The sequence below is a fragment of the Bemisia tabaci genome, chromosome 4, assembly GCF_918797505.1.
Source record: "Bemisia tabaci chromosome 4, PGI_BMITA_v3".
NCBI lineage: Eukaryota > Metazoa > Arthropoda > Insecta > Hemiptera > Aleyrodidae > Bemisia > Bemisia tabaci.
In genome coordinates, this window is record NC_092796.1 from 51244019 (window position 1) to 51264039 (window position 20021).

Consider the following 20021-nt stretch of genomic DNA (forward strand, 5'->3'; position numbering starts at 1 on the left):
GCAATGCAAAAGAAAATTGCAACTTAAACTAATTTTTTTTCCATAAAAAATTTAATAAGCGATGCCTGTTCAATTATTAGATAGGCAACATACACGACACAGCTATGACGTGGGTTATCGTCTCTTCCTAAAATCGGTACTTTGCTGCAATGTATACCATTCAGAATTTTGCTAAATTTACTGAACTGGGCGAAAACCTTGCACTTGCCTACTTTGATAGCGGTAATTTTTTCCTCTGATATTGGGTTTCTCAGGAGAAATTGCTCAAGTTTATCACAACATATTCTTGATACTAAAAGCAAAAAGCCAAGAAAATTTTAAAAAATACTTTTGGTTTGTTTTCCGACTCGAAAATGAAGTCTGACTGGCAAGTTTGTGACTTCGGAAGCCGGTTGGCCATCTATATGTAGTAATATCTGGCAACTATGGTTAATTCTCACTGCATTACATGACGTAATATTGCATGACGCATTTTATCTGTGAGCTCTGATTGGTCACTAATTTGATAAGGGATGCACACACCTTTACCACTACACTTCCTATGCCATGTCAGATTTCCAGGAACTGACTCATCTCTTATCATTAATTTTTCATATTTTCCACCAGAGAATATGCCGATTTCATTCAGTAGTGGAATCGCGAAAATTATGAGAAGCAATTTTACTGTGCGGCGTGATACTTCAATTTTCTGGAGCTTTCTCGTAGCGTAGAAAAAGCTACATCTGTTAGATTGCGTATCGTCTTTTACTATCCGTTGCAAAAATGTCATAATCTGTGGAGAGTTTCCTCTAGAGTGTTACACTGTGTTTCAGCTTTCAGTGTGTGAGTGTGAATGTGTTGACCAGCACTCGTAGCAGTACCGAAGCCTTTATCAGAATTTTTTGTACACCAGTTTTATCCTTTTGTTCGAAATCCCCAAATTCATCGGTGTTCTCCCAGATAACTGCTCCTGCCCGTGCCAGATAAGCGGTTCCGTTTGTGCCTGTCTCTCGCGTCGACTTTTGAATTGATCGAAAATCTTTGGTGACCTTTATTTACATTCACGGGCTGCTCGGTAGAGCTTTCGTTTTTCGCGTCAAATGGAGCTCAACATAAATTTCTGGTCGTAAATCTCGAGTGTACCGTAGTTTTGTGGTCTGCTAGTGAAAAAGAGTGAAACTATGGCCGGGCAAACCATCAGTGACAGGCTGCTGGCAGCAAGGCACAGTTTGGCAGGTCAAGGATTAGCAAAATCAGTCTGCAAAGCAACTACTGAAGAACTTATAGGACCTAAGAAGAAACATTTAGACTGTAAGTTTCGTTTATTCAACTACCTCCTTCATTATAGATCGTAACGACCCCTGTGTGTATCGCGTCCAAGTTGACATGTCAGGTTGCCAATGCAGCGCCAACTTTCATCTCACTGTCACTGACAATGTTGCCATTATACAAGTAGCAGATTTGAAGTACTTCTAAATTGGTTATAACTAAGCAATACTCACTATTAGACACACGATTCTCTCTGATTTGTTCTTAGAACTTATGTCTCCGTACGAGTCACAGACTGCTACAAAATGTACGGTTACTTAGGCCAACGAAGGTATTTCGTCGGATCATGGTTGTAAGTGAGTCACCCCATAAGCTGTTAGGGATTAATTCGAACCCTTCCTTAGTGTGATTCCTCAAGGAAGTGAAAGAGAGAAAGTAATAGTTCTATTATTTCTCCTTTCATGAATATCATGCTCTCTACAAGTCATGAACCTAAATTTACAACTTGAAGTGTCCGAATGAGTATAGAAAAATAGTCCTCTCCCGTTGAAAGTCATCCAACAATTATTCTCTGACCACACAAAACAGTACAATAGTTCAGTTTCCAAGTATAGCCTCAATGAAATATTTCTAATATGTATAGTTTCATCCCTATAAATTGATCAAACTTCTCATCATGTACCAATTTTATCACTAATTTAACATCTATTGCATATTTAGTTACATCAAACAGTTCATTTCACTGTCAAATAGTTTGAGTGAAATGTTCCTCAGTTTATTTCTAACTGAGAGAAGAAAGGGATTTCAAGATTCACGAAACTTGGACAAATATTTGATAATAGCCCTGTACCCTTAGAAGTAATCTCGCTCAACGAACATCATCAGAGAGTGTAAATTCATTACACTGACCATGAGGAAGGTGTAAGCCAGGTCAGAATTATCGATGACTGCAACATATTTTTATTCCTGCTTTGTCTCATCACCAGAACTTGGCCCTGTAGGTGCTTCAATCTTTCACATTTTCAATTTTGCATAATTTAGATCTTATTGCCATCTAATGTGGTGTCAAAAAACAATGCAGGACCTTGGACAAACCTATGATCCATCCGAATCGTTTCCATCATGATCTTTTTCATGAATGTTTTATTAATTGATCAGTTAACAACTCCACCAGTTCTCAGTTGCAGGGGGATACTATTATCAAGCAATTTGCTACTTAGTATTATCTTCAAGAGAGGCAAAATGCTATGATTATATCTTATGACGATAGGGTTAGGAACAGAGTAAAGTTTGACCAATCTTTGACAGAGAACAACACATGGGAGAAAGTAAACCAAAGATCAGATGATTGAAATCAATAATAGGTACTACTTTAGGACAATATCGATGGCCAAATATGCTTTAAAAAAAGGATCTGGATTGTAACACTTAAACATCTCTTTTATCTTATTTTCCTCAAAGAAAACTGATCAAAATTTTTTCTCGTAATTTGTCCAGAATGAATGAAGGAAATTCATCGAAAATCTCAATCGAAACTGTTAGTTAGTTTGCCTAAAAAAATAAAACATGAGAAGAGACATAAGTACAATGTAGCCATCGGAGATCCGCATTTTTTTACTTTAGGCATCGATATATCGTTACCTTCCAGCCAAAGTATCACAAGTGCCATGCGACATTTAAAAATTTCCAGCGCCATTTTATTTTTTTAAAAGAGAATTTTGTGGTTGAATCTGTTTGAAAATTTTATTGAATTTTATCGGCAGCACAAAGAAAATTTAGTGAAATCTTCAAACAGCTTCTTTGAACAATTTCTCTGCAAGTAAAAAAATAAAATGATGGTGGGAATTTTTAAAAGTCACATGGCGCTTGTGATACTTAGGCCGGAAAGTGACAATATCAAGAAACAGCTAGTTCCTTGCAAGTGGGCAAAAGATCAGGTGTTTCCAAGTGTCAAACCAAAGATCTCACGACTTCAAGGAAGCTCTTGATTTATCAAGAATGGAGGTTAACATTAGAAGTACAATATTTTTGTTACCTAGGTAGGTACTATATGAGATTTGAACATAAGAGTAATGGATGCAGCGCTCAGATGAAATGGATCTTCTATTTTTACTTTTTGGGATATTATTTTATATTTGGAGGGCTCCATTTATGCACGAGCGTAACAAGCTGCACCGTCGTTTATCGCTTGAAAATTCACTGCAATCAATATCTCTCATTCCTGATGATAATATTGGAGAAATGAATAATATTGAATTTTTTTTATTCTAAGTACCTATTTTTTCTCCAAAAAATAAATCAATAACTAAACGTTTTTAATCCTATCAAGAAAATTCCATTTTGATTTATTTAGGCACCTAAGTACCTACTTATTTTTTTAAAATTATTGTTTTCTTTTTTCTGATTACTTACTAATTTAAAGAAGTCTCGTCTGCCCATGTTCGAACTTGAATAAACAGAATAGAAACCTCTTATCCATCCTTTCTCTACGATCTATCTATTCAAGTACCCTCCTTGTTTAACAGTCCCACCAGAGAAGGGGAACCTGTTTTTGTTTTCCCTCAGGCCAAAATTGTAAAAGGAGGACTCAAATGCTTTGCAAATACGTAATGATGACAATTTCCTTTAAAAGATGTCATTTTTCTCTCCCCCCTCCCCCCTTCTCCGTAAATTACACCCTTGCTGTGCACGTGGATACAACCAGAGAGGCCTGGTCCCCTTAACATGTTTACTTGGCGCACTTCTAAAAATTGAAGGGATGTACAAAATTCATGTGCTAAATTACTGTGATCTTTGAAATTTTATTTCGTTGAATTCATCATTGGGAATAATTCACAGTTGCTACTAAGGTGTCTCGCTTTTCAAAATTTTCTCAGGGGCCTTGTAGACCCTCTCTCTGGACTGCGGGGGTGTCTCCTAATTTCCTCGATGGGGTCCAGCCCGGAGGCCTTTCTGTGTCCTCCATACACTTCTTGATATGTTGCCCTGCCAAGGGAGAACGTCGTATGAGCATTCGAGAGTTGCCAAGTTTCCTTCAATAAAATGTTCATGTTTTAGGAAAGTTACGAATATTTTCCCTTGAAATTTTTAGAATTTTTCGGTGAAATTGCGAGCAAGATTTTTTGAAAAATTGGAAGAAAAATATTCACAAGTTCACCAGGAACTTTGTGTTTTATCGAAACAAATTTGGTAACGCCTGAAGGTTCATACGGCGTTCTTCCTTAATACGGTAGTACCCCTCTGTTCCCTTCCCCCATCCTGCAAAAAATTCCCAGCTCCACCCATGGTTATGCAAAGACTTTTTTAAAATAAATTCCAAGGGACTGTAAGCATCGACGACGGAGTGACGGCTGTCTCTACAGCTGTGTTCGTGCTGTAAGCCCATGAGGCCGCTCGTTCCCAGCTACAAAATTCTATAAAACTTTAAGCCCAATAAGCCTTAATTTTTTTAATGCTTCTGCAATACCGAGACTTAGTACCCACTCCATGTAACGCATCTAAACAGTGAAATCTGAATTTTGAAATTTTGGGGGAAAAATCATCAGAAATTTTTTTTTTAGAAGTTTCTTAACTGGGGAGTTTAAGTATAAAGTTTTAAGTTTCTTAACTCGAGAGTAATAACTTTTATCGAATTTTCGGATTATTATCGCATACGTAGCCCCTGAAAAATCATTGACATATCATTTTGCATCTCTGCGCACGCCATATGAGCTTTCGAACGTTGCAAATTTTCTTCGATGAAACACTATAACTCAGAAACTAACGAATAATTCTCCTCCACTTTTTTTTAGAGTATCTTATATGCAATCTGATTGAAGAATCTGAAACTTTGTAAAAAAAGTACTTATGGCTTCCATCAAAATGAATATCTCATCGGTGGAGATTTGGCAACATCTGCACGTGGATATGACGTTTTTCCTCAACACAGCAGGAAAAGTGTGTCACGGGGTGGGGGAACCTTCCAGGTGTTGTATTACCGTGAAAGGGGCGAATTTTAAATAAGAAAGAGTCACAGCTTTAAAAAATCCCAGGAAGAAATGATGTCGGGAGTTCCAAAAAGTGTGGGGCGCTCCAAGGTCGTTGGGTGCTCCTCTCCCCCAAAGAGGCGAGAGAACAGGCCACGGGCCACGTTTTTAGGGCATCGATCGCAACTCGGTGTCACCCCCTCCCTCCCGAAGCATCTGACTCCCTCCCCCTCCCGCCCACCCCATCCGATCGTTCCCTTCTGCGAAAGCTATTTCGCATCTGGTCCGTTGCTTCGTCGGTGAGGAGTGAAAATTCTAAGCTCCTAAGAGCAATCACCGAGCTTTCCAAGGATCGTGCTTTTATTCTCGTGGCCGACCGGAAGTATCGGTCGGGAATCCACCACGGTTTTCTCTGACTAAAACCAGAGAGAATTTCTGCCACGTCATAAATTCGTAGAGCTACGAGTTGCATAATCTTCGCAACATATCCAGCGCTCAGGGTGGATTTAAACTGAGAGTGAATGGAGATGTTGCATGTGTGAGGAATTTGCGATTTGACTGTTGATTCCAACGTATAAGTTCGCGAGAAACACGATGGTACCACTGGTTTTCTCTGAAAACAACTCCCAAGCTCAAAAAAAGCCCTCAAGTTGAGGCTAAAATGGAGGGGATATCCCACGCTATTCTGAGAGTCCACCTCTACATCAAAACAAACTCTCCATGCAATAGGGAGCGAATACATTGACAGGGCTGCCACTTTATTTGGGGATTCTAAAACTGAAAACATGGCATCACTGCTAATGTATTTGCTCCCTATCTTTGCATGGAGAGTTTGTCTTGATGTGGAGGTGGACTCTCAGGATAGCGTGGGATATCCCCTCCATTTTGGCCTCAACTTGAGAGCTTTTTTTGAGCTTGGGAGATGATTTCAGAGAAAACCAGTGGCACCATCGTGTTTCTCGCCAACTTTTACACAAGAATCAATTGTCAAATCGCAAATTCCTCACACATGCAACATCTCCATTAACGGAAAGTAACGAGGTCCAACAGGCTGATTATCTAAATTGATAGACGAAGGAAATTATGGGAAAATGGAACGATCCCATTGATGAAATGGTGGCTGTTATAGACTAAAGGGAAAAATAATGGACTGAAGCGTCCCCTGTGGATTGCCGTGGTTAGTCTACATATTTGCCTCCTTTGTCCACTGCGACCACCAATCATTAGGTTTGCGCTCCGTTCTCTTTGTATTTTTTATCCGTAGCTTTGTCATAAATTTTATTAATCACCCGCTGAATATACAAAGTTTCTTGAAATTTATAATCGTGAAATTTTAAGCCAAAGATTGCCGTAAATCTTTGAAATTTGTGAAGTAATAATGACGCGTTTTAGGTCTCAAACTGTCGATCTCGAAGCCTACACTGAATAATAACACAAATTTGCACGTAAAACAATGCTAGGGGCATGATGGTTGATAATTTCATAATTGTTAGCGCTAATCTGTGTACAATGTACATGCCCTCAATTTTTCTCTCCAATTTTCCGGAAAAATCGAGGTTTCCTTTAAGAAACTCGGTTTTGTAAGGAAAATTCAGTATCCGGTTAATAGTTGCGTGATTGAGTCAAGCCAAGGTCATTCTTAGATTCAGCACCCAAAAATACCTAGGGATATATCTGTAGCATGCCGATGAAATTGTGTCAGCTTTGTCTAGTAACGAGGTTTTTCTGGTCGAATGGCGTAATTCGCACTCATACACCCTCTTGTTCAAGCAAAACTGGTTAATTTTTTTTGCACCTGAAAGGATGAAAAAATTACTTTTTTCGGATGCCTAATGAGTTTTTGGTTCATTTCTTTTTAATTTTCACTCAATACTTAAGCAGAAATGAGAAAGAAAGATAAGAAATGGGGGAAAAGTGGAATAGTGGTATTATCGTGAAAATGCGCACTTGCTCGGACACCAGGGCCGGATTCACCTACTTGCCGCCCATGGGCCGCCTATATTTTGCCGCCCCCTTCTCATTCGTTTTGATACTCGATAAAAACCATCAAATGAACGTGCCAGCGGGGGAGGGGTGCATAAGACGCATTTCCTCGTGTTGAACACATTTTTTGGGAAAGCCCTGTCAACGTTACTAGCAAAAGTTCACGAAACTTTGCGCGAAAGTTAAGTTTTGTAAACCTATCTCTGTGTGGACAAGGCCTTCCATTCCTAAGAAATGAACGAAAAAATTATGAAAGAACAAATATTTATGTGGTTCAATGATTTTAACTTCCGCCGCCGCTCCGCGCAGATCGCACCGTGTTGGACGTAATGCGTGAAGTTTTCACGCAGTCTTGTAGGCGCTATGCGTTTCACGCTGACCGCACTGTGTTTGGCGCAATGCGTGAAGTATTCTTGCATTCTTGTAGACGTTATCCGTTTCACGCTGACCGCAATGACCGCACTGTGTTTGATGCAATGCGTGAAGTATTCGTGCAGTCTTGTAGGCGCTAATATGTGTTACATGCCGATCGCCGCGCCGAGGGCTTCTCCTTTACATCTCAAGTCCTCGTTATCATTTCCCTCTAAGTCGCGCCGTTCCAGGCCAAATTACGTGTTTGGTCTCTCTCCTAACTCGACTGATTGAAGGTGCTGTCTCTTGTATCACTAAGAGACGACAAAATTAGAAATTACTATCTCTCAGGAAATGAGAGATTTTGTCGCCTTTTCTCGTTTGTAATTTTTTTTTTATAAATCCAATTTTTTTTTTTTACACCAACACTTTTAAAAATTGAAAATTTTTGCCGCCCCTTAGATTTGCCGCCATAGGCCGCGGCCCATGTGGCCACCCCCTTAATCCGGCCCTGTCGGACACGTACAAAAAGTAGCCCTTAACCGAACGAGACTAGACAACACTAACGCCTTGTTAGTTCGCCTTCAGTTTCGGTGTAGGCAACCCGAGCTCCTACGTGATCGAATAGTGGTATCATCATGGAATGGAACGCTCACTCGGGACACACACAACAAAGAGCTCTTTAACAAACGAGAAAAAGTTAATTAAGCGTCATGTCAGTTCGCCTTCAAATTTTAGTGTAGGCAGTGCAAGTACCCATGTGATCGAATAGTGGTATCAATCCTCGTATAATAGTCAGATTGTCTCTGTAGGCGAATTCGTTGCCGACACGGTAAAGTAAGAATATGACAAGAATAAAAAGCAGAAGAAAAGGAAAAAAGGAAGTAGAAAAGGGAAAGAAAAATGATTAAATAGGAGGAGGAAGAAGAAGAAAACAATATAAAGAATCAGAGATCGATCGAGAGAGACTAACGGGCACCAGGGGACCGATCAACATTGTTTCCATCGAGAACTTAGAATAAGCACTGGTTCTTTTGTAATTTCAGATCGGACTATACCGATCGAAAAAATCACTGTCTATCGTCCCGATAAATTTTTCAGTCAGTCACAGGCTTCTTGCTGGGTCTCAGTGTGAGACCAGAATATCATCATTTGTAATAGTGTTGTTTTATATTCTACCCAAATCTACAGAAAAAAGGTAATTTTGGTTTTGAGAGAGACGTAGAACAACAATAATGAAAAAATAAAATAAAATGAAATAAAAACAACAAACGGGAAAATCATTCCATACCTTATCAGGGATTTAATTTTTTTTTTAACAGCTGTAGGGCCATATATAGGGGTATACAACAGGTAATTTTGACGTTAAGTAAACGTCAGGAATTTTGCTAGCAAAGTCAAGGGATTTGGAATTTTGCCGTCTGCAGCCGTGAGTACTTGAAAGTATGGGCCTCGAAGCGGAGAAGATCGCGCTCTGAATGTAGCAGAGATATTTTCTCGAGCTGGAATTGCTGGAAATTCATCAGGCTGGAAAGACGAGTGGGCAGGCGCTAGGCGCATGAAGAGAGAGAGGAGTATTAAAGCATAATGAAGAATGAGATCATGAAAAGAGTATAATCCATGTGCGATGCGGATAATGACCGATATGAAATTGTAGCGCTTGTCAGAGAGCACGACAGCAGTTCAGAAATCCCAACAAAATATGCGAATCGTCCTACGACTATCGTACAGAGAACGCACGATTGTTTTCAAATTAAGCGTAAATGTTAGCCGCGAACGATAACAAGTAACGGAACTATTTTTCGGAGGTCATCTCCAGGCTGATTATTGAAATTAATAAACAAAGCGCTAGACAAATAAGACAAAGGGAAAACGGAGCGATCCTATCGATGAAAACGGGTGGTTGAAATGCATAAAGGAGGCAAGTAATAGTCTAACCAACGGAAACTTCCGAAGACCTTTTAAGTTAGTCTTTAACGGTCATCCGTATCAACCAATAGGATTGCTCCATTTTCCCTTACCCTTCTTTTTCTATAACTTTGTCTATCAATTTCAATAATAGACTTCAAGCTTTATGGACATAATTTTCTCGCTGGTCAGTCGCGCTGGCGCTGGTCAGAGACCCAAAAGTCGGATAAGTCGGATAAATTTTTCAGTTGCTCCGCTTATCATCAGGGTTCGCGTCGTTTTGAAAAATCTTCGATTGCTCTCAAATTTTTCCTCTCGAATATTCAAGTCCCTATATGTGCTTGAATCTTGGGAAACTGAGAACTTTCATGCCTTTGGGTTTCTGATCGAAGTTCTTTTTTGTGTCAAATTTTACGAGGAACAGCAAACACACTGGCGCTACTATTTTTTTTAAAAAGAGCTTCAAGCTCAATAAAAGCTCTCAATGTTGAGGCCATAGTGGAAGGGATCTCGGTCGATGCTATACCTGATAATGTAACAAACAGACTGGTGCCATTATGAAATATTCAGTCGCTCTTCTGTAGAACCGCGAGTTTGCTATTCGGGTCGTTTTTGCACCGAACTCCTCATTTTTTAGGCGCACCCGGACTCTCTCATAAAACCGAGGATCACAGTTTTCATTACGGCCTCAACTTAGAGCGTTTCTTTCGAGCTTAGAAGTCGGTGGCGTGGCGCGCTTTGCGATATATCGATTGATCTGATTTTAAACCTATGGAAAAGGATCGATAAACAGGATGTTCGCAACGAACACCTTAATAATCGATTCTTTACTATAGCTTCAAATGGGGAAATCTCGAAAATCGATCATTCTCACCTCGCCACTGTCAGGAGTTCGTTAAAGAAAAAAAACCGAACTTTTTTATCGTAACTCTCTGAAAAAGCCTTAATTTCGGTTATGAAAAGCCGTCACGAACTCTATCGTGAACGGCCACTTTTTGGGACTTGCCGTTCCTTTCGGTGAGAGTGTTAATAATCGATTCTTTACTATAGCTTCAAATGGGAAATCTCGAAAATCGATCATTCACGCCTCGCCACTGTCAGGAGCTCGTTTACAAAAACCGAACTTTTTTATCGTAACTCTCTGAAAAAGCCTCAATTTCGGTTATGAAAAGCTGTCACGAACCCTATTGTGAACGGCCACTTTTTGGTAGAGTACCTGTATAGGGAGAGTACCGACAGATCTGAAACTCCGAAAGTCCATCAGGCCTTCACCGATGCCTCTGCGAATAAAGTTAGGGCCCAAAAGGGCAGCCAACCTATGAATTTCAATTATCCAGAGCGTTTTACTGATACTATTGTTACGAACCGTCCTTTATTAAGCACGTGTTTGACTCAGTTTTTGCATAAATTTACTCAGTTTCGCGGAAGAACGCTCATTTCTGTACATTCTTGGCCATCTTGGTTAGAATTGGAATCTGCAGACTGGCAGTGAAATTTTGTGCGTTAGAAGTTGGTTAGAAGGGTGGCTGCACTTTTGGGCCCTAAGCCCTCCATGAACCGATCTGTCGGTACTCCTTTTTGGGACTTGCCGTTCCTTTCGGTGGGAGTGTTTTTTCCATACCTACATTTTTGTAGGGCAACCATCGCCGCAGCAGGCTTTACGAGCAGGTTGCCGGCTCTCGTAATCTGATACTCATGTTGCTCGTGTTTTAGCACTGGCCCGACTGCGCTGCCGAACGTAGCAGAAACCACTTAAGTACACTGTGTTTAGCATCGAGGTTCTGTGGCTCTTTCCTGGTACGGTTGTGGAGCCAACGAAGCCACCCGTGCAGAATACGCAGCATCATTAAAAAAAAGAGGAAATCTATGCTCTAACGAACGAGCAATTAGTTGCCGCGATAGCTGAGCTTTATCTTTGACAGTTCAGCGCCAAGAACACGAACACCAACAGGCGCAGACGTGATCTTGTCGCCGACTGTATTTCCAGTGGCCAATGGAAACGAATTGAGTAGGCGGGATGACAATTTTGCGTTGATACCCCGAGCAGGGTGCCGCGAAACGGAAGGAACATACGACCAAAAGGTAAAAATTGCCTCGCTGAAAAGTACGGACTCCTGTGCTGTCGTGGCAAGGAAAAACGCCGTATGAACCTCCAGGCATTTCCAAATTTCCTTTGAAGAAATACGGATTTATTTTATAAGTTGTAAATATTTTTCCTCCGCATCTTTTCAGAAAATTTTGTCCGTAATTTAATTTAAAATATCCGAAATTTCAAGGCGAAATATGCATAACCCTCTTCCAAAATAATTTCTTTATCAGGGAATATTTGGCAACATTCGAATGTTCATTAGGTGTTTTTCCTCAGCACAGCAGTGTGGCGGTTCGGCGTCGCAAAGCGCCCTAGTGCGCGGCAGGAAGATTTCGCGAGAGCCAAAAAGTAGGTAATAGTTAGTTTCTTTTTTCGTCATCAGGTTTTCCCCGGTAAAAATTGGCGATAAGAGCTGCGTTTCAAAATACCACAGGAATTCTTATAGCCGGTTAAAGAAGGCTACAGAAAATCATTTAGCTGGCTGTAGAATGCGGAGAAAATCATATGGCCGGCGCCATACGAAGCGATAAAAAATTATGCAGCCGGGCTATAGTTCCTATCACCGGGATTTACACTTTATCGCCTGGCTGTTGCTTTTTCGCCATTTATGAAAGACTATAAGAAATAGTGTAGAAATTCGTGTGCTTTGGAAATCATTAAGTTTGATACGGAACCATCTTAATATTTACAAAACACACATTATATTTTCCTTTAATACATATTTTTCTTTTCTCAATTAAAATGAGAATAATCCATACAGGATGTGCAAACATTTCAAAATCATGAGTTGAATAACGCTGACTCCGCCAGATTAAATATTAGAGCCCAACACAAAGCGGAGCGGCGACGCACTGGCGCCTACAAACCTAACAGGGATACTTCACGCATTGCGCAACGCGTGAAGTATCCCCGTTAGGTTTGTAGGCGCCAATGCGGCTTTCGCGCTGGCTGCCCGCCTGCCGCGCCGCAGCGTGCCACCCACGGCGCTTGAAGCAACTATTTCACACCAGAGGTATTGCACAGTATCATACGAAACTGAAGGTGCTCCAATATAGTAGGAATGGCAGGCATCCATCAAAAGTACGGAGCTTTCCTCGCAAAATAAATCAAGATACTACGGCCCAAAAGAGAGCAGTAGTCCAAAAACTCACTAAGTCCTAGCATCCGTAATTTAGTAACGTTTAGCATACACTTTATCACCTGGCTGTTGCTTAATCGCCATCTTCTATAAAAGCAGGCTATAAGAAATTGTGTAGCCGGCTATAGAAGCTATTGGAAATCTTACAGCCGGCTGTAGGTCTATGGTATTTTGGAACACAGATTCTACTGCCAATTTTTACCAGGGTTACGGGCGATTGGGAGGAAGAAAATTTTAAAACGGTAGTAAAAAGGGCGTATTCAACGTATATTTTACCATTTCCGTGCCGAAAGTCTTAAAAAAGACGGAAGGAAAACAAATTCTGAGGGGATTCCACTATTTTTGCGTGATCGGGAATATTATCGACCCCTTGTGCGCTGTATAAAGTCGACCAATACGCACAGCAAAAAAAGGACCTTCAAATTTTAAAAAAATTGACGGTAGTTAAATTTTACCAGAGGAATCTACTCCATAATTAAGGGGGAGTGGGGTTAGGAGAACTAAACGTTACGTAATTGGTTTTTTATGCGGGCTTACGTTACCTTACGTTACGAGGGGGAGAGAGGATTTACAATTTTACTTTGACGGTTTGTTTTTCTTGGTAAAAATAAAATTTAAGTAAGATACCATAAATCAATGGTGGGTTCACGACTTTGACCATTGATATCCATCATAAAGTGTGTAACGAGCCAGCCTTACGTTTTGGTGATGCGTGTTACATATTAAAAAAGAGCGAAGTCACTCAAATTACCGAATTTCAGCAGCCATTTTGCAACATCACCGTATATGTGTGTGTCTAAACTTAAGTCGGTGGTATGCGCATGTAGGCAGAAGGTTTTATTCAGAAATACTCGCCTTTTTTAATTTTCCCTCTGACGTCAAGTAAGGAAACAATTTCATGTTTTTTCTTCTTCTTTTGTTGCAGATTTAATTCACTGTACAAATGAGCCGAATGTCTCAATTCCTCAGTTGGCAAATTTACTCATAGAGCGATCCCAAAATGCAAATTGGGTGGTCGTTTTCAAAGCTCTCATCACAGTCCACCATCTAATGTGTTATGGAAATGAAGTAAGTATCGGAATTTCTATGTTTCTCTTTTCTACCGAGTTTCTCTCGATATTATTTCTACTCCTGTTTAATTTTTTCGTTCGCACTTTTTCTTATTTATATTTTGGGCGTATTTCTGCTAAACGGAAGTAAGCGCCAATTTCAGTTCCTTTTGAGGATTTTAGAATCCCGGATAGCGCGTTCTGTCAAACGGAACTTAGCGCGAAGGAAAAATATCGTGAGCATAGGCCAGTAACAGTTGGAGCTCGTCAGTCACCTGCATCCGCCAATCCAACTCCATTTATTGCCCCTATGATGGCTCTTAGTTCCGCTTAGCAGAAATTTGTCCATTTTAGGTTTTTTTCCAATGTCTGTCCATTTTTAACCTTATTCATCTCTTCTTTTTTATTTTCGAGTTTTCTCTTTCAATTTTTTTTTTCATTTTCTTTTTTCTTTTTTTATTTCCCATATTTTTCTTTTTATCGTTTACCATGTTTCTGCTATTTCACCGGAGACGTTGCGAGTATCAGAGCGGACACTGGTAAAAAAACATCTTGGTTCAAGAATGCAGTTTCTTGTCGCCGGATTTAAGAGTCTCGAACTCTTGTTTCAAGCGGATTTTGCATTGATTCAATTCACGCTTGAATTGAATCAATGCAAAATCCGCTTGAAACAAGAGTTCAAGACTCGTATGTCCGGCGACAAGAAACTGCACTCTTAAGTCAATGCACAGCGCTATTGGTCCAAGAGGTTTTTTTTACCAGTGGACGCAGAAATGCTTCAGCGTGGCAACATCGATTGATGTCAGGCCAATCAGCTCATCGCCCTTCCAAGCCCCTATTCAAGCCTCAACTTTTCAGCTTTTGTGGCTTTTGGCCAAGATATGTCGAAGTAAGCGCGCGCAGGGGATGGAACTCGTCCGCATTTTATTTCGTTTAATTTATACGTACACTGCACGGTTGATCCTATGAGCGTATTTAAATCTGAAGGAACTATCTCCGTTGTGACATGGGCTCTGTAATGTATTTATTATTATTCGTATCATACTGTCATAGGGCCCAGTTCACTATGAAATAGTTCCTTTTGCATAAAATACATCTACTTGTATTGTATGTTGAGACTCCATGCATCTTTTTTTAAACTCATTGACGGGTTCCCGTTTAAGGGAAAGCAGGGTGTCTTCTGTCAGTATAAAACCCGGAAAATATTAGGAAATTCGATGTTATCAGAAATAATTAGGAAAATTTGCCATGGATCAGGAAATTCTGAGAGCTTTAAATATTTTTCAGACTTTTAATTCAAGTCATTATATGTTGATTTTTCAATCGAACGAGTATCTATTTATTTGTGCGGAAAATCGGGAAACTCCAAAATTAAATACTGGGGACACCCTGGAAAGGCTTTATGATCTTTTATTTGCATATTCGTCGCCGTGCGCCGTCCATGGGAAAAGGGGCCTAAGTTCACGAAAACTCACAAGTGAATCACGAAAATCTGGAACGAAAAATTGAAAACGCTCCGGTCGCTCTAGACCATGAAACAGTGGAGCTTCATGGAGTATGGAGTGACCGGAGCGCCCTCCAGTCTGGAAAACGCAACACGCGTGTCCATAGAGTACGAATAGTTGTATCATGGCGAAATTATCAACATTAGCGAATGTTTTGCTTATGTCTACTGAGTTGTCAACATGAAAAGCCCCGCCCTGTCTTATTCTACCTGAATGTCGTTTAAAAAGTGAATTAAAAAATGTTAATATTTTGAAGAGCTTCGATCAAAAAAACAACTTCATGGGGCGCAATTTCGTCAGGTGATGTTATTCGGGGATTGAGACTTCGTCGAACCCGTTGTTTTTACGTGGCGTTCTAAGCCATACTAATGCTAGACTTTTTTCTCCGTTATTTTTTTAACCAAACGACTTCAAAATATTGGCATTTTTAATAGTGAAAAATGTTAATATTTTGAAGAGCTTCGGTTAAAAAAACAACTTTATGGGGCACAATTTCGTCAGGTGATGTTATTCTGGGATTGAGACTTCGTTGAACTTGTTGTTTTTACGCGGCGTTCCAAGCCACCAATGATAGGCTTTTTTCTCCGTCATTTTTTTAACCAAACGACTTCAAAATATTTGAATCTTTAACAGTGAAAAATGCAAACTTTCCGATGCCGTATTACCAAAATGAGATCTGAGCTCAAGTTGAAACTTTTACTTCCGGGTTCTCTCATCATAAAATTTTGTTCGGGATGGATTTAGACGAAATCACTGCGTTTTTAGAAAGAGTCACACAAAGACCCTTTTATTGACAGGCTCTCTCGGTCTGTGGATCAATCATTAACGAATGTAAATGCCGAAAATAATTTTTGAAAATCTTAAAATGTAGTCAAAAGTATAGTTTCCAGTAATCTGATCATCGACACTCGATCCCTTGAAACCGGTTGCACATTGGAAACAGTAGGTGCTTTTTGATATGTATTACGGTTTTGAAAGATACTTTTCAGCACTATTCATTCCTTACTGATTGACCCAAGTACTGAAATCTCGATTTTTCCAAATAATCCACCCTTAATGGTTAAAACTTGAAATATGCCGATCATACGCAGAATGTACTGCGCTAAAGCTGAGGATCCACCTTAATGTTATGTCGTTTAGCGGCAGGAACCAGGCATGCTCGTGCTCTGTCCCCCACTTACGCCCGACGCAACGGATGAGCCCCCAGCTTTCTTCTCCTTTCGTGGTCACCTGTTCTGTCCATTTTCAATTCGATGCCATAATCCGAGACAAATATTTGTCTTTTACCCATAAGGCTGCCACACGCACGCTTACGCGATAAGATTATTTGTCTCATTTTCTTCCTCCTCTTCTTTTCCCTCTTATTTCCCTTCCCCTTACCCCTTTCCACCCCCTTTTCTCATTTGCGCCTCTCTGCTCTTCTCCTCTTTTCTTTTCCTTCTTTCTTCCTCTTCCTCTTCTCATTTTCTTCTCCTTTGACTTCTCCTCCTCCCTCCTCTATTCTTCTTTTTCTATTCCTCCTACTCTTTTTATTCTTTCGTATTTCCTCTCGTCCGTGGATTTCTTTAAGCTTGTTATTATGATCTCCGCGATTTTTCTTAAGGTTTTTTTTCTCCAATTGATTTGGACTATGATTTCTACAATCTGAAGAGGGAATTAGCGAATCCACGCGGGAAATATTTAAATCCGGAAAAAAACTGTGCATCGGGAATTTTTTCTCTCTTCATTCCGAAATTATATTATCTTAAAATTGGGTAGTTAAACGAACCGTGTTCGCCACGGAAAAAAGGATCCTAGTCTGCGGAGGCAAAGTGTGCAGTCGAACGGTTTTCGTCGAATTGGGCTGAAAAATTTGACTTCGAAATCGCGACGGAAAATCATTCGTACTTATAATCGGTTCATTCGGATCTGGGCATCGCGTATGTACATGAGGGAAGTTCTCTGCCGAAGAATTACGCCGTATGAGCGTTCGGACGTTGTTTAGCTTTCTTAGCTTTGTTCAAGCACCAAGTAATTTTCGGAGAAAATGTATCCAATTTTTTCGTAGAAGTTCATGCGCATCTTAATCTGTATCTGAAAATTTTGAGGAAAAATATTAATAATTTTCCCAAAAAATAATTACAACATTCGGATTTTCATACTGCGTTTTTCTCTAGCACTTCAGTTTAGACCTACCTACGTTATTGGGAGGGGAGGGGGGGAGGGTTTGGTGGTGTCCAAAATCGGGTTTTTAGCGTTACGCATGTAGGAACTCTTTGTGTCCCTTCTCTCATGAAGGGCCACTTTTTATGATGATATGGCAAACGCTAACTTAGGCCAGGTGATCGTCGGCATATCATGGAAACGGTCTAAGATGACAGAAGATATTCGACTCCGATGCGACGTGTCGGACCCGCAGGGTCGACCAGGTCCGGCAGGGTCACGACCCTGCCCCCTTCCCCGCTCCCGCGATCCAAGATCGAAACATCAAAGCCTTTTTCCTCATCACTGGGTTTCGACCGCAAAGTTATCCTAGAGCACCTTTTAGTGCGAGTGTGGCCTGCGAAAGATCGATTTCTCATTGGATCAGCCATCATGGGCCTCATGGAGCTCTTAAGAGATAAGAAACATGGCAAGTTTTCAAATAGTCAGGGAATTTTTCTGCAGAATTTTGCAGGAATTTTGTCAGAGGGGAGGGGGAAGAATCAAAGCCGAACTTTACGTCATTTTTAGAGAGGGTATCCCAAAATTAAACACAATGAACAAATGAGGCCCCATCCGCGGTTTAGGTTAAATTACGTGCCTTGCGAACCCAATCTTTCTACATTATTTTGGCGAGTCGATCAGCAGGATGGCAAACATGTTTATGATGAATTTTCGTGAAGAATCTTCATGTCGAGCTCCATCTCGAAACTCGATTTATATCTAAAAAGATCCTAATACCTTTGTCAGTACTAACTTACTTTAGATTTTAAGTCATTGAAGTTCTTGCTTGGAAGTATTGATTTTCTGTATAATGCAACTATTACTTATCATTTTACAAGGATTATAATGAAACATAGGTATGGTTGGTAAGCGGAATTGTCTTTCTCACAGTAGACTCAGTATACCTACAATCTTATCATAGTAGTACAATTGAAGTGTATTTTCTTGTCAAACGGTTGCTTCAACCCAACCTTTTTTTCTCTGTTTCAGCGTTTCACCCAATATTTAGCCTCTAGTAATAGCTCATTTCAACTAAGCAATTTTTTAGACAAAAGTGGCGTTCAAGGTAAGCAAACTCGTCTCTTGATTACAGACCTTTAACTTCAGTACTTTCACCATCTTTTTCAATTGAATATACATGAATAAATCTCCAGCATATAATTTGATTCTGGCCAACAATTTTAACTGATAAGTTTCAGTAGAAGGATGTACAGATTTACAAAAATTCCTTTTGAAACATTTGATTTTATGCCATCAACTGGCATTTTCAAATTATTTCATGTGAACTTTTTGAGTAACCCATGTTTTTTTTATCTATAATGTTGATGACCCCAACAGTTGATTAAAATTTTGTATAAGTATTCACTCAAGTGCTGGGTATAACTGGCTGAAAATCCTTTTTAAAAAAATTATCCATATCACTTGTCATCATACTTTCAAAAGATGATACCTATCCTTCATGAAATAAGATTGAAATCTTTAATTGTTCCCTAATTCTTTTTTTTGCTTTCTTCCTTTTTTACTTTCTGTGCTTACTTCTTGTAGCAGGAGCAAGAGTCGGTGAGTTGGAACATAAAGCATTTACTCTTTTTCATGCACTACAGTCTTGCCTCTTGTTGCTCCCATCGCATATAAAGTCTTGACATCTGAATATTTTATCATGTGGATCTTTTTATGTATAAAATGATGGGGTCGTATGAAAAACAAGTTTTTCAATTTTATTGATATGTATGAATATTTACCGTGAATATCTCAGTTTGGACATAATTCTTGACACAACAGCTAAACATATTAGCATTTTTTGATCATGTTTTAATATTATTTAGTTCTCGTTTTATCATTAGAGTTTTTTTTAAAAATGAAGTTTAGTAGAAACCCTATTAGAAGTGTGGGTAAAGAAGAAAGCAATTATCAAAAAATGTCCCAGCAACAAAATATTGGGGCAAATTCTCAGAATCCCTCATGATTAGAAGCACTAGGTGTTTCAAGTTCGTTCCCTACTCTAACGCCACAGCGAAATATCTATAGTAAATTGCTGCAGTTGTATGATGCAGCTCCGATGCATATAAGTTGTTCATTAACAAATGGTGAAGTTGTAATTTCTAGTAATTCTGCATTATTGCATCTATCAAATTTTAAAGACTTAACAAGAGTAGCCTAGATGCATGAAATTACAAATTTTTATTAATTTAATTTACATACCAATGCATCTCGGCATGAACGTGAAGTAAATTTTGGTGAAGTTGGAATGTAATTTTGAGAAATGTTTCCGATGCAACATTATTTGAAGTAAATGGTTAAAAAGATGTCCCTGTTCAGACTATCTCCACAAGGAGGACGAAGATGTGTCGAAAAAAAAAAAAACGGGACTAACTAAAAGTAAGAAAACAAGCAGGTTAAAAAAAAAAAAAAAGTAATGCTAGTATGTTATAAGGATTTATCATGACTTATTCTATTAGTGTAATTGATATACTTAATTGTAGTTATTCATTTAAAGGCTAATGGCCGTCTATTAAATTTGTATGGACATGAATTCATATTCAGCGGCACCTTCAGCCCATGGTCCATGGTCATTGCGGTGATCTAAATCATTACATGGTG

At 39.5% G+C, this 20021-nt stretch overlaps 1 protein-coding gene across 4 annotated transcripts in view; it reads left to right on the forward strand.

Moving 5' to 3' along the window:
* Positions 1–576: 576 nt before the first annotated feature.
* Positions 577–20021, forward strand: part of lap (phosphatidylinositol-binding clathrin assembly protein lap) — a 41842-nt gene continuing 22397 nt past the window's right edge. For 2 of the 4 annotated variants that reach the window (XR_011899800.1, XM_072300015.1), the window contains exons 1-3: positions 577–1290; positions 13608–13750; positions 18411–18486. Coding sequence is in view for 3 of the 4 variants with exons in the window: in XM_072300015.1 (XP_072156116.1) it covers positions 1161–1290; positions 13608–13750; positions 18411–18486 (349 nt within the window). In the remaining variant the exon portion in view is untranslated. The remainder of the gene's footprint in view (positions 1291–13607; positions 13751–18410; positions 18487–20021) is intronic. The other 2 variants (XM_019059110.2, XM_072300016.1) reach the window with 2 other exon arrangements.